This window comes from Haliaeetus albicilla, chromosome 23 (assembly GCF_947461875.1).
Source record: "Haliaeetus albicilla chromosome 23, bHalAlb1.1, whole genome shotgun sequence".
Taxonomy (NCBI): Eukaryota; Metazoa; Chordata; class Aves; order Accipitriformes; family Accipitridae; genus Haliaeetus; species Haliaeetus albicilla.
In genome coordinates this window covers 15,967,016-15,991,702 of record NC_091505.1, presented here as the reverse complement: position 1 = coordinate 15,991,702, position 24,687 = coordinate 15,967,016, and the positions used below count along the sequence as shown (strand labels likewise).

The 24,687-nt window shown below is 45.3% G+C and overlaps 2 protein-coding genes across 3 annotated transcripts in view; one reads left to right on the top strand and one right to left on the bottom strand.

The window, feature by feature from the left end:
- Positions 1 to 135: 135 nt before the first annotated feature.
- LOC104313197 (nyctalopin-like) lies at positions 136 to 1,605 on the top strand. The gene has a single exon (XM_009912029.2). It carries the CDS (start codon positions 279 to 281, stop codon positions 1,563 to 1,565), a length of 1,287 nt encoding a protein of 428 aa, XP_009910331.2. The 5' UTR covers positions 136 to 278; the 3' UTR covers positions 1,566 to 1,605.
- A 6,679-nt stretch (positions 1,606 to 8,284) lies between these two features.
- The window catches only part of PLS3 (plastin 3), a 55,415-nt gene continuing 39,012 nt past the window's right edge, over positions 8,285 to 24,687 (bottom strand). For both annotated transcript variants that reach the window (XM_069811365.1, XM_069811366.1), the window contains exons 3-16: positions 22,841 to 23,004; positions 20,336 to 20,465; positions 19,756 to 19,888; positions 18,373 to 18,454; positions 17,542 to 17,707; positions 16,242 to 16,384; positions 14,673 to 14,768; positions 13,960 to 14,155; positions 13,212 to 13,290; positions 12,435 to 12,549; positions 12,183 to 12,316; positions 11,168 to 11,291; positions 10,444 to 10,568; positions 8,285 to 9,615 (exon numbers count right to left, since the gene is read on the bottom strand). In XM_069811365.1, coding sequence (XP_069667466.1) covers positions 9,483 to 9,615; positions 10,444 to 10,568; positions 11,168 to 11,291; positions 12,183 to 12,316; positions 12,435 to 12,549; positions 13,212 to 13,290; positions 13,960 to 14,155; positions 14,673 to 14,768; positions 16,242 to 16,384; positions 17,542 to 17,707; positions 18,373 to 18,454; positions 19,756 to 19,888; positions 20,336 to 20,465; positions 22,841 to 23,004 — 1,820 coding nt within the window. In that variant the 3' untranslated portion in view covers positions 8,285 to 9,482. The remainder of the gene's footprint in view (positions 9,616 to 10,443; positions 10,569 to 11,167; positions 11,292 to 12,182; positions 12,317 to 12,434; positions 12,550 to 13,211; positions 13,291 to 13,959; positions 14,156 to 14,672; positions 14,769 to 16,241; positions 16,385 to 17,541; positions 17,708 to 18,372; positions 18,455 to 19,755; positions 19,889 to 20,335; positions 20,466 to 22,840; positions 23,005 to 24,687) is intronic.

The following is a 24,687-nucleotide window of genomic DNA, read 5'->3' as shown; positions in this document are numbered from 1 at the left end:
GCTCAGCTGAGAAATCTTCTTGCCTTTCAGTAATGCTCTTTACAGCAGGGCGGCACTTAATCGGCTTTTATCTGCCTAAAGACTTGATCCCCATTGGTCTGCAGCAGGAAGGACCAGCTAGTTTATTTTCACTGTGCACTAAAAGCACAGCCCAAACGACGCTGCAATGCTTGCGGTTCACCTATCCAAAAGGTATATGCTCTTTTTCTTGCCTCCTTCTCTGCTAACCATCAGGTATTAGATGCAGTGGCTGGCTTGTGGCTGGTTTGTGACTGGTCATGTTCTTTCTTGTTACATTTATATTTACTTGTGCAGCAAAGGCTGGACTGAGTCTGAATATCTCCGATTCATGCCCAAGCATGTGCAAATGTGCACCTGAAGAGATTATCCACTGTAACAGAGCTGGACTGAGAGCCCTCCCTGGAGAAATAGCAGCATCCACCGTGTCTCTAAACCTCTCCAATAATTATTTGCGGATTCTCACCACCAAGACCTTCAGAAACCTGACTTTCCTCCACAGCCTCTGGCTAGATGGAAACAATCTGACTTTCCTGTCCCCGGGGACCTTCCACTCTCTCAGCGAGCTGCGAGAGCTGCACCTCAGCAGGAACTCACGCCTCACCTACCTGCACGCAAACACTTTCAGAGGACTATTAAACCTCATCAGCCTGGATTTGTCCCACTGCAATATCTTCGAAATCCACCCGCTTCTATTTTCACACCTGCCTTCTTTAGAAAGGCTCGATTTAGCCTCCAATAACATGCGGTATGTCCCACAAGCCTTTAGGAACCTCTCCAGCCTCACAAGGCTGTCCCTGGAGGGCAACCACATAGAAGCCATTGGCAGAGATTCCCTGAAGGACCTGGAAAGCCTGTATGATCTGAATCTCAGGAAGAATCGGATATGGATCATTCAAAATGGTGCTTTTACAAAGCTTCTCAGATTGGGCATGTTAAATTTAGGACACAACTTCATCGCCGATTTGCCTAATCAGCTTTTCGACGGGTTGATCCAGCTCAAGACCATGCACCTTGAAGCCAACAGAATCACTGCTGTCGACTGCACCTTCAGACATCTGCTGAACTTGAGAAACTTGTACCTGAACAACAACCAGATCTCCTCGATCTCAGACTCTGCTTTCTCATACTTAAACAAGCTGCACTTCCTTCACCTGAGCAAGAACAACCTCAGCTCCCTCCCCATCCACTTGTTAGCTGAACTGCCAAAACTGAAGTACGTGTTTTTATCCCACAATCCCTGGAAATGCAACTGCAAGATGCTTTGGTTCTGGCGGAGAACCGCAACGCAGAGGGGAGCGATCAAAGGGCTGCACTGTGCCTTCCTGGGCCCTCACAACATGACGGCACTCGATGTCCCCCAGCCAGGGGACCTGATGGACTGCACAGTGCCGCCTGAGCCAGCAAGTGAAGACAAGTGCAGGGTAGCCAGGACCAGCGTGGCTTCTGGGCCCCCCACTCTTCCCAGCAAGCTCATCCTGCTGGCACTTGCCTGCCACGTATGGTATTTTGCAAGGGGATGGGACACTTCCATGACCACATTTTGACAACGTTTAAATTATAAATAAATTTTTTATTTTCTCACTATTTGTTTGTGAACAATGGTTTTCATTATAGGTGAGTTTTATATGGAAATAGAAGGATTTTATTATATAGGAACAAATGCTTTCATTCTTGGGCAATGCTCAAATCTGAAACACTAATATCAAAATTCAATATAAATGTTCATGTACAGAGGAGAAGCTCACATTAGCAAGTTCAGGGCCGGGGCTTGTGCTAGATGATGCAGGGCCAGGAAGCATGGCCCCACCATGGCCATTTCCAGACTGACCACAGCCATGTGTGACCTCTCGGGGAAGGGCTGCCTTCCTGCCTTCAGCCTGCACTGGGGATATTGTGAGTACTGCTGAAGTAGGAATAAATTGCACGTGTTCCAGCACATCTGGAGTCCCTAGAAAAGGCTCAGTCCATCAGCATCTCTGTGAACATGTCGTAGCTTCCCACAGCTGGCACATGAGGTGCTTTGCTATTAGAGTATAAGACAGTGTTGGAGGAGTGGGCGAAAATGTCACCCAGTAAAACATTTCATCACTCAGCTGCTCCTCACAGTATCAAGCCTCAGGTAACATGGCTCTGCATTTACCCCTGCAAAGAGCTCATTTGTTTCAGGGATGGTCTGTACGAGTTGTGTCTCCCCACATTTTGTTGATGAGCTCTGGCATGGCATCACACCAGTGTCATATTCCTGAGCTGCCTCCCTCCAGCTGCTGGGAGACACTGCCAGGTCACTGCCAGGGTGGTGAGACACTGGAACAGGTTGCCCAGAGAAGCTGGGGATGCCCCATCCTTGGAAGTGTTCAAGACCAGGTTGGATGTGGCTTTGAGCAACCTGATCTAGTGAAAGGTGTCACTGCCCAAATCTGCCCTCTTTTAGTTTAAAACCATTACCCCCTGTCCTATCTCAACAGGCCCTACTAAAAAGTTTGTCCCCATCTTTCTTATAAGCCCCCTTTAAGTATTGAAAGGTCACAATAAGGTCTCCCTGGAGCCTTCTCTTTTCCAGGCTGAACAACTCCAACTCAGTCTCATAGGAGATGTGTTCCATCCCTCTGATCATTTTTGTGGCCCTCCTCTGGACCTGCTCCAACAGGTCCATGTCTTTCCTGTGCTGAGGACTCCAGAGCTGGATGCAGTACTGCAGGTGGGGTCTCAACAGAGCAGAGTAGAGGGGTGGAATCACCTCCCTCAACCTGCTGGCCACGCTTCTTTTTAGGCAGCCCAGGATACAGTTGGCTTTCTGGGCTGCAAGCGCACATTGCTGGCTCATGTCTAGTTTTTCATCCACCAGTACCCCCAAGTCCTTCTCCACAGGGCTGCTCTCAATCCCTTCATCCCTCAGCCGGTGTTGATACTGGGGGTTGCCCTGACCCAGGTTCAGGACCTTGCACTTGGCCTTGCTGAACCTCCCGAGGTTCACATGGGCCCACTTCTCAAGTTGTCCAAGTCCCTCTGGATGGCATCTCATCCCTCAGACACGTCAACCACACCACTCAGCTTGGTGTCACCTGCAAACTTGCTGAGGGTGCACTCAATCCCACTGTCTATGTCATTGATGAAGATATTAAACAGTACTGGTCCCGATGCGGACCCCTGGGGGACACCACTTGTCACTGATCTCCATCTGGACATTGAGCCATTGACCACTACCCTCTGGATGCGACCATCTAACCAATTCCTCAGCCACTGAACAGTCCATCCATCAAATCTGTATCTCTCCAATTCAGAGAGAAGAACGTTGTGGGGCACTGTGTCAAAGGCCTTACAGAAGTCCAGATAGATGACATCCATAGCTCTTCCCTTGTCCACTGACGTCTTCACATCCAGAAATACTAAGTATTTTTGGATGCTTTCTCCTTTGCAAGATTATTGACTTGCAACATGTCCCTGGCCAGATAGCACACCTCGCTGGGCTAAACCCCTGCCTGGCACAGAGCTCCTTGCAGAGGGAAACCCCTCTGGTCTGCAGGAAGCATTTCCCCATGCCAGGTCACAGGAGCAGTCCCACAACCTCCAGAACCAGCAGCATCATTTGCCAGTGCTCAACCAAGGTGTCTGGTGCTCACAGTAACGGCGATGGCAAATCCCATCCTTCAGGCACCAGGCACAGTCAACCCTGGCTATTTGCACTTCGCAGATCTGGATTTTCTGCAGAGATTAAATTGCACCACAGGTAGAGTGAGTAAATCTGCCTGCAGAGACCCGTCCTGCAGAATTAGCATAGTCTTCCCTTGACTTTGGCCACCAGTGCACAGAAGACACGATCTGCGCAGACAGAATTTGTGCCTCACAGCGTCTCTTTGTTCTCCACCATTGGAAGACTTCAGGAATTTAGTAATTCCTAAAGCCACAATGAGCAGAACCCCTGCTGACCACGGCTGCCTCCCTTGTCTGACCTTGCCATCAGCCATGTGGGCTGGTAGCAGCACAGCCGGGTCTAAAGAATGTTGCTCTTTACAGCTCTTTAGCTTTTTCTCTGAGATGCTTTCAGTGATTACTTCTCACCTGACTTCTAAAAGCAAGAGCACCTAGATAACATTCCAGAGAGATGACCAGATCTTCAGCATTTATCACTGTATAAACACTTGCCACAAGACATGCCCAGTGTTTACTGAGCACTCACAGAAGGAAGCAATAGAACATGTGGCAGACACACCACATTTGCCCATCCTTAGAAGAATTATCCCAAGCTGATAAGAGGTAAGAGAGAAATAAACCTTTGCTTAGTGCTGAAAACATAGAAACCAGCACATTTTGACAAGGGAAACCTGCCTTGGAGAGCAGAGTGAGACCAACCTTTGCTGTTGCACCAGTGAAGGGACAAACTAGGGCTGCACAATAAAACCACGCATGCTGTGTCTTCCTGGTTATCAGATTTGTGATTAGATTTGTGCGAAGTATTCAATGGTCAATACATTTTTGCTTACGTTTTGTTTGTGCTGTTTCAGCATTTTATTTGCACATTCATCACCATCCTCACTTTCCTCAGCTTCACATACTTTGGGAGGTAGTGAAAAAAATCTCCAGTTTGTTTCTTGCTTTTACATTACACTCTGCTATTGATCTGCAATAGAAAAAGGCAGAAGTAAAAACAAGCAAGCAAAATCCACCTCAGAGATATTTTAGTCCCTACAAAATTAGATTTTTCCATTCAAAAATATAAATTGGTGAAAAGTTGATATGAAGGAGAGCCTTGTCTCATCTGGATGCTTGCAGAAAATATTCCTTCCACTTTTACAACACCACCTCATTAAACTCTGAACAGGAGCACAACTAAATTGCTTCCGTGCTATGATAAAGCAGCAATAGAAATACTTAACAAGTTGTACACAGCACGCTTGGGAAGAACATGTGGCTACATATTTATCCAGAAAAAAATGAAACTTGCAAGGAATACAAGAAAAACTTCCATCAAAAAACACAGGCCTTGAAGATGCAGTCTGGGCTTGGAATGACATTTGAAGGATAATCCTTGAGATTAAGGACAACATGACTCATGAAGGCAGCAGCAAGCTCTACTATTTAAAAAAAAAAATAAATATTTCAGCATGAACAAAGCTGATACTGCTAAAAAAACCTTGGAAACAAAAGGATGTAATTGAATAAGCAAAACCAAGTAATTGAATAAATGAAAATAAATAATTGTATATGAAAGAGCAAAAAGACTTGCAGGAACAAAGAAATATGCTAAAGCTTACATCTCTGACTCCTGTCAGAAAACAAACTATTTTGAAAGCTTGCTTGCCAGGGGCTTTCTTTTGAGAAAGCACAGAGGTTTATCCTGCCTGCCCTGCACTGGACCTGCACTGTGAGATCTCTGCTTTGGTTTGACCCTAAAGTTTTCTCTGAGTTAACCCGTTTCTTAAATATATCCAGTACAAGGAGATGCTTTCCCATTCAGTAATTATCAGCATATCCATTCTTCCCCCTTTAACCTGGTACCAGGAGGCAAAAGAAGCAAGAAAAAACAGATGCACGGGTCACTTCCGAAGTCTAAGAATTTTGACCTTAATTATACCATACCTCTACCCAGTGCTATAAATCACTAGACCACTGTTTCAGCAGAATAGATATGACTCTACTTACGGTATATCGCTCCATCTTTAGTGAAAACATACGCGATTTCCTGTGGGAAGGTTTGTTTACATATTTTCGTATAAAAAAATTCTACCAGTGGAAAGTTCCCAGCTGGCTGTACATGAGGCTTCGTGCAATAAACCACTGAGAGGGTTTGCTGACACTCCTGGCATTCTCTGAAGAGTGAGCGCTCCCCAGCCGGTGCCATCACATCCCATGCCCTGACGCCCGCAGCAGGCAGGCAAGACGCCTGCATGTCTCCTCTCAGATGCACCAGCCCCTCTCCAGCTCCCTGCCAAATTCCTCCCTTTCACCCGCCCTGTTTTCATCTCCTACACATAGAAAAATGAAGTCCCTATCACTCAACTAGCTCTCATATAAACTTTCATCTCTGAAGCCTACATGAGGCATAACAAGTAGAGAAGCAGCTGCTGCTTCAAATAAACTTGTTCTTCCTTTGCTTTTAATGGAGCGTTCCCTGCTGTGCTCCCGGCAGCACCAACCTCTCAACGCGCTTTGAAGGACCAGCACCTAGTAGCAGATTTGCACCTGGCCGTTAAAGATGAGGAAAGATGCCGTGTATGTGGCATTGCAGCCCAGAAGCACCAGCTGCAGGAGGGGCACAGGAAGATTTCTGACCAGAGAAGAGGGGCCAAGAAGGAGGGGGCATCTCACTCCAACCACCATTTTCAAACCAAGCAAGGTAAGCAGATAAATAGATAATCTTTCAAGCGCTAAACCCAAAAGTTTCTCCAAGAAGCTGCATCTCCACACTCTCCCGTCCCAAACTTGCGATTCCCAAAGCATCACGGCCCTCCGCGTTTTCGGGCGTCAGCGACTCCCCGTCCTCCACGCTCCAAACCGCTCCCTGCGCTCTCCTGGCCTCCCAACCCTGAGCAGGTGACCCCGCACCCCGGTTCAGGGGGGGACACGACCCGGCCCGACCCGGGGGGACCGCTCCCGGCCCGGGAGCCCTCGCCCTGCGGGCACAGCCGGCTGCAGTACCGGGCGCTTGCCCCTGGATGGCAGCCCAGCCCCAGGCTTCTCTCCGTCGCTCCTGTGCTGGGGACACGTTCAGGGGCTGCTGCCGCCCGGGGGACCCGCGCATCTGGCTGCCAAGAGCAGCTCTCGTGGGGCGGGAGCTTCTACCGCACGACCCGCGTGTTCGCAGCGCATCACCGGCGCCACCGGGGACTCATCCAGCGCCCACCGACACCCACGTCACCCCACCGAGCTGCCACGGCAGAGCCTTGCGGGTCTCGGATAGTCTTGCTAATACGATTACACTTAATTACCTGAAAAACTCGAAGAGGGGAACAAAGGGAAGCCATGCGATTCTTACCACGGGCTCCAGATGATCTATGTAACATCTGCTTCAACAGAAATCTCTTTCCAGCAGTATCTGCTTCTGCAGCAGCCTCATGGAGGACAAGGTCACAGTAAGAGGGGCTTGTTTTTTTTTTTTTCTTCTTTTTTTTCTCCTCACTTTAAAAAGAAAAGTGAGGACACAATCATGTACATGGTTCAGGAGCACTGACAACATAGCACTTGAACAGAGCTCCCTCACCTTTACACCAGAGGATAGTTTGGAGCATGGGATGGGGAATGACATATTGGTAGTTGGGCTCCCACACTCCTCCAAGCATTTGGCTTGTGGGAGTTTTGAAGTGGCTTAAGCCCGCAGCTGTGCCACCTTGTTTGACCAAGATGATGCCCAAAGAGAAGGCCGGGCACCAACCTGTAATCTGGGTTAATCCACAAACTCATCCCCATTCCATCAGCAGACAAGCTGCAACATGCCTCTTGCACAAAACACACCTACCTGTTTTCACCGCTGAAAAAAACAAAAAAAAAGCATTCCAGACAGGTGAGGAGGGGGACATCCAGACCAGGTTTATGTAGTCAAGGTCAAAGAAGGTTGTTTACATGACACCAGTCTCACACAAATTTTTCTTGATTTTCATGAAAGCCACTGGTGGTTCTGGGGACTTCTGCGCCGTCAGGCCACTGTTTTGGCAAAGCTCACCAGACACCCAGGCTCTCACGCAGGGGCTGCACGAGTGAAGGAACTGGTGCATTGGGAACACCACATCCCTCCAGCACCCACAGCCCTGTTCCAGACTTGGTGGACACAGTGAGTAGGGAAATCAACCCCCCCCAAAAGCCAGTGGCTGCTGGACACCCCCTCTCCCACCACAGCCCCCCAAGACTCAAATCATGCCAGACTCATGTCAGCTGCCACTATACCCCCAGACCTGTGGTTTCTGGGAAAGAGCCTGGATGGCAAGTCCCTGACACAGGGAACAACTTTGCTTCCTCCTCCTGGGTTTTGCCCTACGGGGGCTCTTCCCCTACACCCGCAGACATCATCTTTGGGCACAGAAGACTTCAAGAGCAAGGTTTTACAGAAGCTACGACAAAGGCAAAGCTTCGCTAAAACACAGGTTGAGAATAACTGCACTGCCAGTGCCCTTTCTAAAAAACAAGAGCTCCTCAAGCACACCCTGATTCTAGGGTATCTTACAGACAGATCAACAGATCTGGCGCAAAACAAAAACATCAACCAAAGCAAAGCTAAAAGCAACTGAGGACAGCCTGCCATGCTGGGTCTGTGTAAATAAGGAGAGAAGCATGTATTTAAATGTTTTTATTTCAACTAATGCTTTGCCACCATATTACATCACTTTGAATAGCTTGGAATAGCAATACGATCTCAAAATATAGCAAACAGCTTGCCAAAGCAAGATAATATTAAATCCTATGGATACAGCATCTTCCTTCTTTGGCGACAACGCTTCCTTTTATCTGTAAAAATAGTTTTATGTTCCAGCACACTTGCTGCTCAGTTTATTGAACCCTGCTGTTTATAACATTTGCCTCTTCCCTGCACAAACCTCCCCACAATGTAGTATGGTTTTATATCCAACAGCATTTTAAATAAAAAAGTTATAGTTTTCATGCAGATTTTTGTAAAAATTATTTTCTAGGTGCACAGAACTGAACCAAGATGCATACAAAAATGCATTCACTTCCATTCTCAGGTGTAACCGTGCCATCAGCAACATGATATCATACATTACTGCGAGAGGTCCAAGGATGGTGGTATTCTCATATATAGTATAACTTTAAAAAAACCAAAACAAAATAACAAAAAAAACCTTTTTATAAGCAGCAAGAGAAAAAACTGCCATGCTTTATTGGTAAAGTAATCAAAATAGTTAGATGTATAAAAAAAAGCACCATGTACAAAGAATACCAGAGGAAGATCCATCTTCCTAATTACACATTTCTCATTTAGCATTGCGAGCTGGCCTGCAGGTCCCAACTTGTACTGTAGCTTTATTTGCAAAGTTAAGGAAGTGGTCAAACCTAGAATATGCTTGGACTGTATGACAGAAATTAACCTGGATTGCAGATAGAAATTACTTTTTTTTTTTTCCATTACAACTCATACCAACCACCTTATAGCTCTCAGGGGTAAGAAAAACACGCACCAAGTATCTGAGAAATAATGGAGTGAAAAACAGCTCCAGAGCAGTATTGCAAGATGCAGGTCTGTTATGAATGCATTTCTATGAGCACTTGGTAAGTTAAACTTTCCTTTGGGAAAAGAGCACGTCTGTTGGTTAAAACTCCTCTCCCTGAGAATTTTGATAAGAGTTTGTCTTGCAAAGCAAAACAAAGTCCTTTGAACTTCAATAGTTCCTAGGCCAACAGCATTTCAACGTGGTCACAGCTGATCTGCTACTCATGCACCCAGGGTGGCAGGTTGGGTTTTTGTTGCGTTTCGGTTTTTGTTATTTTTTTTTCCTTTACATGGATCAACCCTTTTATACTCGCTTCATTCCTCTGCCCATCAAGCAGGCAAACACGGTCATGACCATCTTCGGTTTCACCTCCACAAGATCTTCTGGAAGAGCATAAACTCTGGCACCAATTCTTCTTGCCATGGACACAGCATACCTATTCACCATGGAAAGATGAGTGGGTGAGCACTGAGACTGCTACCAATAAATGACAAGTCAGCTCCTGCCCTATACAACACAATTTCACTTATTATCCTCTTTATTAAGATTCAAGATGTACAACAGTCCAATCACACCACATCTGTTTGTTTTATATATGTTTTTTTGATTTTTTGCTGTATGCCTTTTCCACAGTAGAGGAAAGTGCCTTTAATGCGCAAATTGACCTTTGAATGTCAAGCCCACTTTACCAACAGTTAAAAAAAATTGTAATTAATATTTGTTAGGGCTAATAGATAGCATGTATAACCAAGGATTAATCAGTTAACATTTACATTTCCCCTTCTGTCTGCTCTTTAAGAATAATCAAGGGAGGCTATTATCTGCAAGAAACTTTGCTGTCATTCTGCCACCGTGGAATAGTCGCAGAACACACATTTCAAAGGCATGTTTTAATAGGCATACTCTAAACTTGACAACCTATGATGATTCAACAAGACATGAGATATACAAGGGCTCAGTTTCAAAACCCTCAGCCACTGGCTGAGCACTTCACCTGCCTGAACAAACAGGTGAGAAACAGAATATCATTGCTAAGAACTGCTTGGGCTGTTCTGTGTTTCTCTCAATAAGCAAGAGAGTCCAGCCAACTACTCCCTCCAGCGTTACAGGCAAGGACAGCAATTAGATTTCAAGAAGTGCTGCCTGTCTAAAAGGGATTGAAAACCACAGCAATAAACTGCAGTAAAAACACTTGCAGCTTAAGGCCAGCACATAGAAGGTGCACTCTTTCGATGCAAAACAGCTTTTGACATAGCAAACTTACTTAGCATTATTTTGTTTGTCATCTTCTGATAGATGACCCGTCTTTACAAGGTCATAGTTGATACAACCAGGCTGTATAGCATCAATTAAATCCACAACTGCCAAGCTTGTGCTGATAGTCTTGTCCTAGAGAACACAGGGATAGACAAGTAAAGATGAATGTCTAATCCTTAAAGCATACTTCTCACCTCAATTCAGCTCCTCTGCAACGTGCAACAAAACAAGCTTTAAACAAGCGATTTCAAAGCAGCAGTGTTAAGTGATTATTCCCAGCTGGACCACAGGAAAAACCAAACTGCTGCTTCACCTTTGGTAATAGTACAAGATCACTACTCCAATTTACTGCAGGTGCTCTGAAAATACGAAGCAGTAACTGATGTGCAGGCAGCAGGTCTGCCCCACTGACCAGACCCCAAGGGACAACGTTCACCTACGAACACTTGCCAGCTCCAGCCCCTATGCTTGCCAGCATCTCAGCCTCCACCTCTGCCCCAGAGCCCAGCCACCCTCCCCTCCTCTGCTACCCCATCAGCTCTCTTGCCCCACTGCTATTCCCCACCATGGACGGTCCTAAAATGTCTCCTTTCTGGTAGCTTGAAGCACTTTGTTCCCAGCACAGACTGTCCTGTTTAAACCCCTTTCTAAGATGACCCTGCTGTTCCTCCAGCCAAGGAAATACTTTTTGAGCACCGCTCTCCTTTTGGATGCAAGAGGGGAACCTGCACCTTGAAGTTCTGGATGGATGTGGACTTGCCAGCTTCTTTCAGGGTCTGGTTTACCCAGCTGACTATAATGTCATCATTAGCTTTCTGACCGTCACCCAGGTCCTCAAGGACATTCAGCGTGTACCTGAGAACCAGCAGAGAGAACAAGATTAGGCACAGAGTCTGGGCAAAGCCCTGCTGAGCGCGCAGCCAGGATGCAATGTGAGCCCATGGCAGCTTGGAAAGTCTTCACATAATCACACCTTGGGTTTTGTTGGGTTTTTTTTTAAACTCGTTTAGCAAAAAAGAATCATATATCTTATCTGAAGTGTGATTTCTGTTAAAGCATTTAGTCTTTCTAGCCTTTCAAGTCCTTTAATATGAGTTCACAAAATGCCTGAGTTCAGGACATTGTTAAATTGTTTTACCCTTGACCATTTTCTCCATAGGGGTAACACATTACTTGAAAGGTGTGGATCAGCTCATGAGTTAGCATTCTGACCTCTAATGCCAAATAAGGAGCTACCATGCTGCTATTTCACACTTATATATTATATACTTGTATCATCTTAGAATTCTTCAGAAATAGATACGAAAAAGGATGATCAACTTCATCTGATATTATGTTTCTCCTTCCCCCCATTCCTATGCAGAAGGGGGTTATAAAGCAGCCCTGTAATGCTTCTCTCTCAATTTCCAATTAAAAATTAGAACATAAAAGTTGTGTAAATGTTCTTGCTTAGGGTTTCTGCATGTGGGCCAGACTTGAGCAGGTGAGATAGAGGTGATCCTGGTCAGCAGGATGTTCACAGATCCACCAGCGGATTCTCTGGAGGTCTCTGCTCCAGCCTCCTATGTGCAGCAGGATCAACTCTGCCACAGTTTTGTCCAGCTGTGTCTCAGAAACCCCCCCGAGGACAGAGGTTTTACAATCTTTCTGGGTGACCTGTTCCATTGCTGCAGTGCTCTCCCAGCAAAAAAGTTCCCAAACTCTGTACTCCATTCACAAGTTTTACATGTTTGAGATGGGTCCTACCTTCTCATCAACTGCCAGACTAAGGCTAGTGTCAGTGTTGGGTTTCCATCATTCAGATCCTGTCCTCCAATGCCAACCAGGGAGAATTTAGCTGGATGCTTTCCCAAGTCTACAGCGTAGTTACAGTTTTCTAGCTACACAGGAAAAGAATTTAAACGGAAAATCACTCACAAATAAACTCACTTGACTGGATGCCTCAAATAGGAATTTTTGGTGTCCATGGCTTCTTTTAAAGCCTTTTGAAATGCTTACCTTTTTCATATTTGCTCCAAGCTTAGGGTACGGAGGCTTGTTAACCTTATTCCAGTCAACAGGAACTTTGATCTTTTCATATAATTGTAGTATTACCAGTGCATCTTGGAGATCGCTAAAGTGGAAAACATTGATTAAGCCCAATGTTTCAAGATTTAAATGCACTCTTTGTCACACCATGAATAATTACTGCTCTACAGGTTGCTGCAATTTCAACAACCCTAAAAAGAAAAAAATTCAAAACATTTTGTAGCTTTCAGGGCAGCAGAAATGCTCTATGCTTAATATCAGCTAGCTACTAAGCTGAAGCAGGTTTTAGCATGGTAGTCATCAACAGATCCAGGCAAGAATTTTGCTACATAAAATCCAAAGGTAGCCACCTCTTTCCACTGACTACAGGGACCCAGAGTATCTTGCCTCTTAACTATGATGTTTTAGTTAAGCCCTTAAATCAGAGCAACTGGAACTAAATTCCTTGTCACCTACTGCAGTTGCTCAAGCATATATAATTGTACTGGGATCTCAGGGTACCAATTTACACAAGACAGAGGAAAATAAACAAACTGCCTTCAGCCCTTAAAGCCAATTGCTGGTGTGCCAAGTGCTGCCTCAGAAATCCCTAAGGTACAGACTGCAGGGAGGGTACAGAGAGCATCTCCCGCTCTCTACATCACCCTTTCTCAAGCTCTTTGCTCAGCATTGTGGGCAGCAGCACACTGATAGGGGCACATCTCTAGTCTGATCTAGTTGGGTCTCTCCCAAGAGTCTAACGCTTACCCGTAGAGGTGATTTACATGGGGGTTCACACCAAGGGAGTTCATCCAGTTGCGGAAGGTCCGTTCCTCACGCGTCTCTCCTAGATGAGAGAAAACAGATTCATGCAACTTCTGCAAGCTCAAAGCTGCGCAGGGTTTTCCACCTTGCAAGGCAGGGAGCTTTGAGCAGCATAGCTTATCAGTTAGGTTTTCGAGTAGAAAAAGGGTATTTTTTTTCTGCCATAATTTTTTTCAAAGGAAGAGGGTTGCCCTGATATCTAGTTTTGGATATCAGTTTGATTTCTCCAGGCCTTAGAACGTGACTTTTGCACTTTCTACAAGAAAAAGTAGCAGGAAGGTCTTTCACACGGGTATTAGCTAACTGCTGTCTGGGACCCAGGCAGCCAAAGCCCTAATCCCAGTTCTGCCAAGAATTAGTGCTTCCATGAACATCTCATTGCATTACTGAGCTGCTCCTGCCTGCCGCAGGAAATGGCAAAACCAAATTTCCAGTCCTGGCATGGGGACTTATAGGCTGCTGGCAGTGCTCCTACAGGCTCAGGCTCCACATCAGGGTCAGAAAGCTGAACAGGCTGTCAAGTACCCTTCTCATCTGCCACAAATGAGTAAACAACCACTGCGGCACTGAAGCGTCAAATAATAGGTGTTACTTCAATGGAGATACCTCCACTGGGCACAGCCTCTTGTGACACAAGTGTTTACTTTAGATATTTCCCTCCTGCTAATTTTGTGACTGATACGGCCATCACCTTCTAGTAGGGTCCAGTCGATGTCCTGGTTTTCAGGCTTGGTAAGTGCTGGGTACTTGTTGAACAGGTTGGCAACGAAGGCCAGGTTCAGTTTGGGGTTGCCACTGACCACATCAGCTGGCGTGACGAACTGCCGGCAGCCAAGCCGATCTGCCTGCTGAAGCATGTACTCTGCTCTCCGCAAGTCATCCTTTTCCTGCCAGGGATGCAATGGACAAGAGCTGTCATGGAAGAGATCGGGGTACAAAGCAGATGGGAAGTTTCTGATGCTACCTGGGGCAATGTCACAACTCCACCCATTAGCATGAGTCCCTAATCAAACAAAGAGATGAAACATGCACACTAATTCCTGCTGCTCTGGATGTAATAGTCCTGGTTTGTCTTGGTATTTTTCCTAGCAAGGTGCTTTCCAAGTTTATATGCTTTCCAACTTTTATGCTTTTTGAACTTGGTGGTTCAAAAGCAGAAGTCAGCATGCTCCCAAATAGAGCAAAACCACAACTGATCTCAATCACGTATGTTAATAGGTGGGTAGTGATCAGGCCTGCAACAACCGCTCATTTAAGCACATACCCAAGGTGCACACATGCCCACTGACACTTTACATGCCCTAGAAATTAAGATACCAGGTTACCTAAATGTCATGGGGCAATTGTAGGGTACAGGTGCAGCATGATTGTAAAGCATGAGGACACAACAGCCTGAATACTTACATTGAAACCCGACATGTTAATATCGATCAGAGGCTCTCCTTCTTTCTGCCCTTTAGGTGCAATTTGATTGAGGAGGTGGAAATAAGCTCTGGAATCCTGAAATGGATGAAAAAGAAAATTCAGGTTTCCCACACAACAGTGAATACACCGTAACAATTCATTTCAGGTTCATCTTTAACAAGTCACTGTGCATAATTGGCTTATGTACCTTTACTGAATTACCAAAATCTGTAAGCTTAAAAGAGAGCATAATGGCAGAAATCCAGGCAGCAGAAAAGGAAACAGAAAGAGAAAAGGTTAGAAATATTTAAGATTAAAATTATGGGGTTTAACTGTTTGAAAGGTGCCTTTGCTGCAAGCTCTAGCGTCACAGCCTCCTCTCTGATGGCTGGAGGAGGCAGGGACCCCGTGCTGCTCACTCCCATGGCCCTCACACCAGACGCCCCAAGGCAGCCCTTCCTACTGCCACAGCAACAATGAGAATGGTAAGCAAAGACAAAGTCCAAGCAAAAAGCTGATTATAAGAAGTCTGAGTGTCTTCTCCTGTGCCTGCCCATTAGGTAGAATAACTTAAAGGAGAGAGGCCAGGGATGGTCACAAACCAGGAGGAGCAAATAGCTGCAGTAATTAATTATCAACTACAAGTCCTTTTAGTCCTCAGCACTAAGAAGGACCTCAGGCATTTCCTGGCAGCCTATGGGTTGCACCAGACAAGCCAACAGCTATCAGCAAAGCTGTAAGTAATTTTGAAGTTGTAAATAAGAGTGACTGTGTGTGTGCACGCTTGCACGCACACAGGGTAGCTCTGAGCTCCCCATGCACCTCATTTGTCAAATTTTTTTTCTACCCCAACAGTCCTTTAACCTGGAATCCACTTCGGTCCTCTTTCTCCTCCTTGAAACTGCTGGCCATGTGAATTAACTCCAGAAACCTGCTGAAACCAGTGTCCAAAAACCCTACACTGACCAGGAGTCACCATCCTCCATTTCTCACTAGTGCTGAGAGAAGACAGCCACCCCCTCACATCTGAAAAACAGCTGTAAGACTCCCTGCTCCCATTTCTACTCAGCCCAGTGTAAAGAATAACAGGTCTTGTTTCCCCTCCTCTCTCCAGCCCATTACCTTTTGGATTAAATGCCATCACCTGCCAAGAGTGTGTGGAAGTCACACTCTCCAGGGACGCAGTTAAGCATTTCACCCTGAGTGAGCTACATGCCATTGAAAAATTATTTCCATCAAAAAAGATGGATTAAGAACATCTGAAAACACATGAGTAATATCAGTTTCCTACTCAATTAAAACATGAAACAGCTTTCCAGCAGGATCCCACTAGCACTGGAGGAAACATTCAGACAGTTCAACACTGGACTCAACCTCATGCCAAGAGAGAACAGCACTGCGGTACCTTAAATATACCATCCATAAAACCCCTGTTAAGCCCACTCAGTGTATTAAGGCTAAGCAAGGTCCTGTCCGCAGATGGAGGGCTTCATCTACACATGCAAACACGGCCCTGGCTGGCTCCCAACCTTCTCCCAGGCACGTGCAGGCCAGGAGAGCTCTCAGTACCTTGATATCCGAGCTGAAGTTATTGATTTTGTGCCAGCCTGCGTTTTCCAAGTGGAAGTTGGCCCATCGTAGGAGCAGCTCTTCTGGGGATAGTTTCATAAGGTCCTCCAGATTTTCACCATCACGAAGTAAGGCAGCCAGTGCTAGAAGAAAAACACTTGTGAGGGGAAGGAAGGAATTTTCAAGAGCCAAACCTGCATGCCAGAATTAGAGCTGCAGCAATATTTCAGGGGAAGAAGGGGGGGACAATACCAACTACTGATTAAGTCAAAATAATCTGGGTATTAGTGGAGTCTTCCTGAGTTAATTGTTACACAGAGAAGAGTATGAATGATCTAGAAAACTGTGCAAAAAGTATTTTCCATTTTTTTGTATCACAAAATTCTCTGGATTTTATGTGCAGTCTTTTAAGCTGATGACAGTAAGCTAAATGTAAATGTACTTTTATCTCAATTAAGAAGTGCTTCCAAGCAGTTTCATATGGACTGTTAAAAAAAGCCAGAGAAGCCAAAATAAGTACCCTTTCAGCTGGCCGCTGCTTCCCTTGCCATGAATTTTCAATCCAAGCCAAACAATGTTACCACTTCACAATTGAGAAATTTAAATAAAAGACACTGAAGCCCCTCCATCCATCTGGGTGCTCTGACAGCCCATGCACAAATAACAGAGCTTTTTGAATGACTTGAAAATTTTAAATTTTGGAGGCTGTCTTGCAGGGCCAAGCAAGCACAAGGGGAAAGCACTGCTAAGAAGGAAGTGAGAGCTCAGCTGCACCACTGACAGTAGTAAGGAGGATTTTAGGAGAACCAAGTCATTGTGAGCATATTCTCAAAGACCTGAACCCCTTTTTTTTTTTTTTTTTTTTTTTGAGGAGATGTGCAGTTGACTATAATCTGAAAAGGATGCAAGCAGCTTTTGCCACCTCCCAACACCATTACATACCTTTGGCCAAAGCACACCGGGAGAGCCTGCCCAGCCTGAGGCATCACAAAGCAACACACACATTCTCACCACAAGGCTTGAGCCAAGATGCATCTTGACTTACAGACTTGTGTTCAGCCAGTTCTCCAAGGCCGACACACATTACTAGGACGGCACAACCCACCCAGCCTGGACCTGCTTCACAGCTATAAACAGGCTGGAGAGCACTCAGCTTGGCGCATGCCCTGATGAACCCAAAGACAAGTACCCCCCTTTTCAGCAGAGAGGAGGGGAGGGAAGAAGCAGCGACGGGGCTGGAGCTGACAGCGCAAGCAACGCCATGTTCATGCTTTAAAAGTAATCACTTAGTTTCGCTTACCTTCATTTCTGCTAAGCTCGATGTCGGCAAACAAGCCAATCTTAATGATCTGCCAAAGAAGCCCAAGGACCAGGTGGGGTTTCCCTTCTCTCAAGTCCTCTGCACCAATATTGACAACATGACACCCGATGGCGGATGCAGAATTCAACGCCAGGTTCAGGTTCTCCTGCAAACAGCACAGGTGAGTGAGACACAGCCAGGGGAGATGCTGCTTTGCCTTTCATCCAGCACCAGTGAAGTGGAGATTTCCCCCTCGTCCTTGCTCCAACAGCAGCAGCTTGGAGGAAACGCTCCCAGCCACTCTCCGGATGAAGTTTTAACGGAGCTGTGGTGGCAGCAGGCTGAATCAATAAGAACTGAACTAAGCACCAGGGTTTAATTTCAGCCTCTGGTATTTAGTTTCAGCCTCTGAGTTGCAACTAGAGGTGTCAACAAGAATAAGGCTAGAGAAGTGTTAAGTTATACGCACACACACGCAGAGGCATCCTCGCAAAAACAACCTGTTGTACTATGAAATGATTCATAGACAACGTCAATAACCATATTGTTTTAAAAAGACAGCACTGTATATAATCACCGCAGCAATATCAGGTGCGCACAGCATTTCAGCCATTTTACCTATTTTGTCATTAAGTTAGCATTTTTGTCTTTTGAACTGTATTCACAGCACTGTCAACTATGCACAGTACAAAACTGCCTTTAATAATTAAATGCAAGCTAATAAAACCCACTCCTTTCCAGAGTTCCACAATAATGCCTCGAGCCACAGTGCTGTTTTCATTAATTCTATCTGAATATGAATTTCAGCAAAAATACAGAAATGTATTATACCTGAATTATGAACGGTGTGAGTTTCTTCTTGTTAATTGCTCTTTCATCAATCGTGTCCGGAACAGAAAGATTGATCATTTTGCTGGTAGGAGGAAAAACAATAATATTTGAACAACATTTAGTATTTAATCTCAATAAAACTCAATGCACTGTTACAATACTCACCACAGTACATTTCCTTTTGCCTGTTTGGTTTTGTGTATTTTTTTTTTTTAAATCAAGGTTGTGTAAATCAGAAGTTAATATTTACGTTATCAAGAATGTATTTGTAACTAATAGCTAAGCCTGAAACCTTAAACATGTTACTGGCCACTACTGATCTCAGCTACTGTAGCAAAAAGAGCACATGAATTATTCACAGCACAGTCACTGAACTAGTGAAGACTCGCTGCTCTGTTGACATCCACTGCAGATGCTAGTAAGACAACACGCTTCCTCCTATTGTAAAGGTGTACTACTGCTGGCAAGAAAAAACTGCCCCAAAAAAGCACAAACACTTTGAGAGCTCAGTGGGGAGCACACAAGCGCAATGAACTTTTAGTCAACAGAAAACATGGCAAGTTTTTACTTTACATTATAAGCTACTTCCTACTCAGTTCAGTCTTCACCTGAAGACCTGACTTACTTGAAACTGGGGTGATAAAAAACAAAAAAATTGCAAGCTAAAGGAAAAAAAAAGAAAACAAATGAAAGGCAATGGGCAGCCCACTAAACATCTTTTGTGTATTTACAGAGTGACTGAAATTCCAGGCTGATCCAGTTCTCCGCTATATTAATTCACTTACATTTAAAAAACAAACCAAAAACACAAAACCAAAAGAAATCCCATACATAGAAGGTGGCTGGTGTTTAGCAGCCCTGAGTGCCTTCTGTTTTCAGTGCACAGCAAAATAAGTTACTAACTTGTGCAGCTATTACCAAAAGCAACAAGAGGATTCCCAGAAAATCCATTTTCAGGTTAATTAATAAGGTCGCTAACATTCCCGCAGAGGTTACCATCTGTCTAAACATCCAAGAAAATGGCTATTTAACACATCTGCCTTCCCCCAAGCTACCTAGCATCAGGCCGAGTTTGTACCAGGACAACTTCTGCTCCTGCAAGGCACCTTCTCCCCGTCAGCAAAGTCAGTCTCAAGCCCAAGCAAAAACACTAGACAAAAATACCAGCTTGTGAAGTTGGCATCAAAGCTGAAGCATCACACAATGACAATGAAAGCCTGGGTGACTGAGGCCCTTTTTATATGTCAAAGCATTATGCACACACACTAGTCAAAAAAACCAGCCTAGAATAGGATGAAAAAATCCCCTAACTAAGTTTTGGGAATTTATTTTGGTGATTTTTTTTAATTTTTTTTTTTTAATTCAGGAGCCATCATGACTTACCATAGCACAATCCCATCTCCCACAGCTTTGAACAGGTCATCTGTATTTGGGTTCATTGGAATAACGTGCCTACAGTCGGGATCATTTTCCAGGGCCTTGTTTATCCAGTTTACAAAGGCATATTTTTCTTCCTCTAAGATAACCAATTGTAAATTTAATACAGGTTTTTCATAACATAGCAAAGATTTTCCCAAAAGAATCAGTGTACAATAGCCCAGGGAAATAAAAGCCCCACTATCATTACCACACTATTTTATTAGTTACACAAGTTTAAAGAAATATGACTTTCACTTCCAATTACCAGAATATTCCTGTTACTTATTACTCAACAACTTTATTATATTCAAGTGTGGCACAAGGACTTCAACAGCAAGCACAGTTAAAACAAATAAGCACACAATAAATCTACACACTGCTAATCTTGCATTACCCTCTAATTCTGTCCTGCTCTCACCTTGACGTGAGATCATTCAGCTATCAGAAAACAAAAGCATAGCACACGGCAGGGCAGTAGAAATCTACTATTTTTAGCATACGGCCTCCACTCACCCAAGAGAGGAGCTGAAAGGCAGAGCATTACCTGAGTAGGAGTGCTGCGTCCCCTCACTGGAGAGCTCCGAGGTCCCCCCGATCGCACAGATTCCTTCCTTCCTGTTAATTGCTTTTCTGAATGTTTTAGCGATATCACTGCTTTTCACCTCTTGGAAAATCTACAATTTAAAGTGCTCTGTTAGACAAGAAAAACTTCATAAAATGAAAGGACCACAGAAGCAGCTATTTCTTCTCGACTTTAAAGCAAACCCTGTAGTAAAATCAGCAAATGTGAAGGACCCATCAAGGGTGTAGTGGTATTAAATTTAACATGGATAGTGGGCAGAGAGTCGTCCCACTCTCAAACACATACTGCAAGTGCCCGTTGAAACAGAAGCACTAGGCATGAAGTACCTCGCATACATTTACCTTCTCAAGTAGATTTCAAGACACTACAGGAAAAAAAAAAAAAAGTGAAACCTTTGCAGTCTGAGAGCAGGTACACATGCAGCAGTTTCCGCAGGACCAAAGTTGATGAAGCTGTTGTGCAATTTTAACCTTTCTGTGTAAGCCAGATGCTCACGTGACTGTGACTTTAGTTCACACAAAACACTTTGTCCACAACTCAAGAAACAATTCTTTTTAAGTGTGTAACAGTCAAATCTGCAATAATGTGTAACAACGTGCGCTCCAGATAAGGATTCCTCCTTCCCCAACAGCAGGCTTGGGCTGACAAAACACCCTCGCGTTTGAGGGCAGAAGAGAAGCTTTAGCACAGAAAGATTACACGTGCCATTTGCGCAGGTTGTATATTACTATTAGTGGCCCTGAGGTCCTACAGCACTGAGCAACTATTAGAAAAAAATACATTTGATGGCTTGAAAGCCTACTGTAACTCCCTCAAAACTTAACCAAATTAGTTTCAACCACGCTGAAAACACAAATGAAACATATACAGAAACATAACCAGAAAAAGGCAATGAAACAGCACTGTAAAGCAGAACAAAGTGCTTCTGTTAAAAAGAGAGGAGGGGACTTGCCCACCTGGCTGCAGAGGTGTCACTGCAGGGCCAGCCTGCTGGCTGTCACGCCTTACCTTCCCCATCCCTTAAACACAGGGGAGGTGGAGAGTCAAGATGATGATGCCAGTGCAGTTAAACCATCTCCTGATGGCACGCGGAGGTTTTGCTCACCCCAGCGACCAGCTAGAGCTGAGCGAAGACTCAAGAGCCGAAAAGTTGTGGGTTTTCTGGTTGGTTGGTTTTAAACTTAAGGATTTTGATACAGATTTGTTTATTTTAAAATTTGCTGGACTAATTACTGGTATTGCATACCCTCTTTGAAAATATGTGCTTCAACTTCAAGTCAGCTCATGTCACCCTTTGTGACATAAACCCCAGCAAAAGTGCTCAGAGTTAAAAAACAGCAACAGTTCTGTTTGTAAAAATCCTACAACTAGCCATTGCTTCTACTGTATAGCTTAGTTGCCTGTAAGACATTTCGTGTTCACTTGATCATTGGTACCATTCAAATGTGACAGAAAAGATTTATTTCTTCTTTCCTAGTGCAAAGTTAGAGTTATGGACCAGCTCAAACCAACAGCTGAAACATGCACCCAGCATGCAAGTGTTCACAAACTGCAAACAAACTCCAACTTACTAGTTGACTCCGAACTCAAAAGTTCAGAGGGTCTGAAAACAATTAAGGAACAGAAGGTGAAGATAAATTAACAAATATCAAGAAAAGTAGTTGACATGAAAACAGCTCCCCCAATGTACGGCAAATACTTTTATTACTCTTTCAGCAGTCAGTCATCAGAGTGTAAAAAGGATGAAGGGATCTACATCAAACCAGTATCTCTGAATTAGTGCTGTGCTTTTGTAAAAATAAAAAAAAAAAAATTCTGACCTATTTCTACAGAAAAAAATGAAGGTTAGACCCATCCTTCAGCTTCTCCTATCTCTTTGCTCCTGTTCTTCCCTTTTAAGGCAACAAACAGATCTGAATTTTCCTAGATCAGCATCAAGGACTAGTCTCCAAGTGTGTCTTGAAATGCCCTCTCAAGTCTTTAGCAAATACCTGTAGTCCCATTAAATTGAGAAAGGAAATTATACTGCTTCACTGGGAGAACAAGCATTCATCTATGTGCCTGGAAAAACTGAGTAGCTTCCAGTCAATACTGCAAGCGTGGAGAACTGGAAGTCTTTTTTCCAGTTGTCACCTCATGTGGAAATGGTCTTTTGGCCTCCAACAAAGTTTTCATATAAGAAAAGCATGTGGATTCTTTTTGGTTTTTGTTTAAAAACCAACATGTTTCCCCTCTGTCCAAATCCAAGGGCTGGCAGTGACAGCACAAAAGACTGGTCATATGCAGAGATCTGTACAAAGAAGTGATTTTTACATGACAAGTCCTTGAAAAGTGATCAGTTTGTAGAAAGAAAACTAGGATTAGGGTAAGTGGCTGAGAAGCCAGGTTCAACCTCTTCTACCCTCTTCCTTAGCTTTGTCTAAAAGGGGTCCCCCAGGCTACTGGAAATTCAGAAATACCACTTACATAGACAAACTCTTCAAAACTAATCTTCCCATCTTTATTCTTGTCACTGTCAATCATGAGCTTCTGGATGATCTCTCTCACTTTGTATCCGGGGAGAGGCAGGTTGGCTTCCTTGAAGAGCTCATGCAACTCATAGTCGCAGATGAACCCGTTGCTGTTGAGGTCTGAGGAAGAGAAGGGGCAGGAGAAGGTTTTAGAAACATGCCAGTACCCTGACAGGCCCAGGCCAGGACAGCAGAGCAGAAACACAGCCCCACAGCCCCCATGCTCCAAAGTGCTTTATGGAGAGCAGCCTGAGCACTGGGGATGTCTACAAGACATGGAGGTAAGGAGGAATCTCCTAGCATGGCCCATCGTAGCACACCTGTTTTGGGGCCGCATTGCGCAGAGCGTTCATCTTTGCTGAAAGCAAAATCCATGCAGGACACAGACACTGTGGCGGGTTGACCGTGGCTGAACACCAGGTGCCCACCAAAGCTGTTCTATCACTCCCCCTCCTCAGCTGCACAGGGGAGAGAAAATATAACAAAGGGCTTGTGGGTCGAGATAAGGACAGGAGAGATCACTCACCAATTACTGTCATGGGCAAAACAGACTCAGCTTGGGGAAAATTAACTCAATTTATTACAAATCAACCAGAACAGGGTAATGAGAAATAAAACCAAATCTCAGAATACCTTCCCTCCACCCCTCCCTTCTTCCCAGGCACAACTTCACTCCCGGATTGTCCAACTACCGCCCCCCCCCCCAGCGGCACAGGGGGATGGGGAATGGGGTTTACGGTCAGTTCATCACACATTATTTCTGCCGCTTCATCCTCCTCAGGGGGAGGACTCATCACACTCTTCCCCTGCTCCAGCGTGGGGTCCCTCCCACGGGAGACAGTCCTCCATGAACTTCTCCAACGTGGGTCCTTCCCATGGGCTGCAGTTCTTCACGAACTGCTCCAGCATGGGTCCTTTCCACGGTGTGCAGTCCTTCAGGAGCACACTGCTCCAGCGTGGGTCCCCCACGGGGTCACAAGTCCTGCCGGAAAACCTGCTCCAGCGTGGGCTCCTCTCTCCACGGGGCTGCAGGTCCTGCCAGGAGCCTGCTCCAGCGCGGGCTTCCCACGGGGTCACAGCCTCCTTCGGGAACCCACCTGCTCCGGCGTGGGGTCCTCCCCGGGCTGCAGGTGGAGATCTGCTCCCCCGTGGACCTCCCTGGGCTGCAGGGGGACAGCCTGCCTCACCATGGTCTTCCCCACGGGCTGCAGGGGAATCTCTGCTCTGGTGCCTGGAGCATCTCCTCCCCCTCCTTCTGCACTGACCTGGGGGTCTGCAGGGTTGTTTCTCTCACATGTTCTCACTCCTCTCTCCGGCTGCCGTTTCTGCCTGTCCCAGCAACTTTTTTTTCCTTTTTAAATATGTTCTCCCAGAGGCGCTACCACTATCACTGATGGGCTTGGCCTTGGCCGGTGGTGGGTCCGTCTTAGAGCCGGTTGGTATTGGCTCTGTCGGACACAGGGGAAGCTTCCAGCAGCTTCTCACAGAAGCCACCCCTGTAACCCCCCCCCCCCACCAAAACCTTGCCACACAAACCCAATACACACACAGCAGGATGCCCACACCAAAAATACCAAGCCCAAGCAGTACACTATTTGAAGGACACCACCAAGAATACACCAGGCATCAAATGCACATGGTAAATAAAGCACAGCGCATCCTCAGAGACGGTCCCAGCACAAGCCATGAGATCTCTCTGGCTTTGGCCAATGGCAGCTTTGAAGCAGAGCTGACCAGGATGGCTCTAGGCACACATGACCCAAGTCTGGTGTAAAAGTTTCACAACAGAGCATCTGCGTTTTC

What these genes read in the sequence shown, in the direction of transcription:
- LOC104313197 (XM_009912029.2), top strand. Translation starts at nt 279, where the DNA reads ATGTTCTTTCTTGTTACATTTATATTTACTTGTGCAGCAAAGGCTGGA.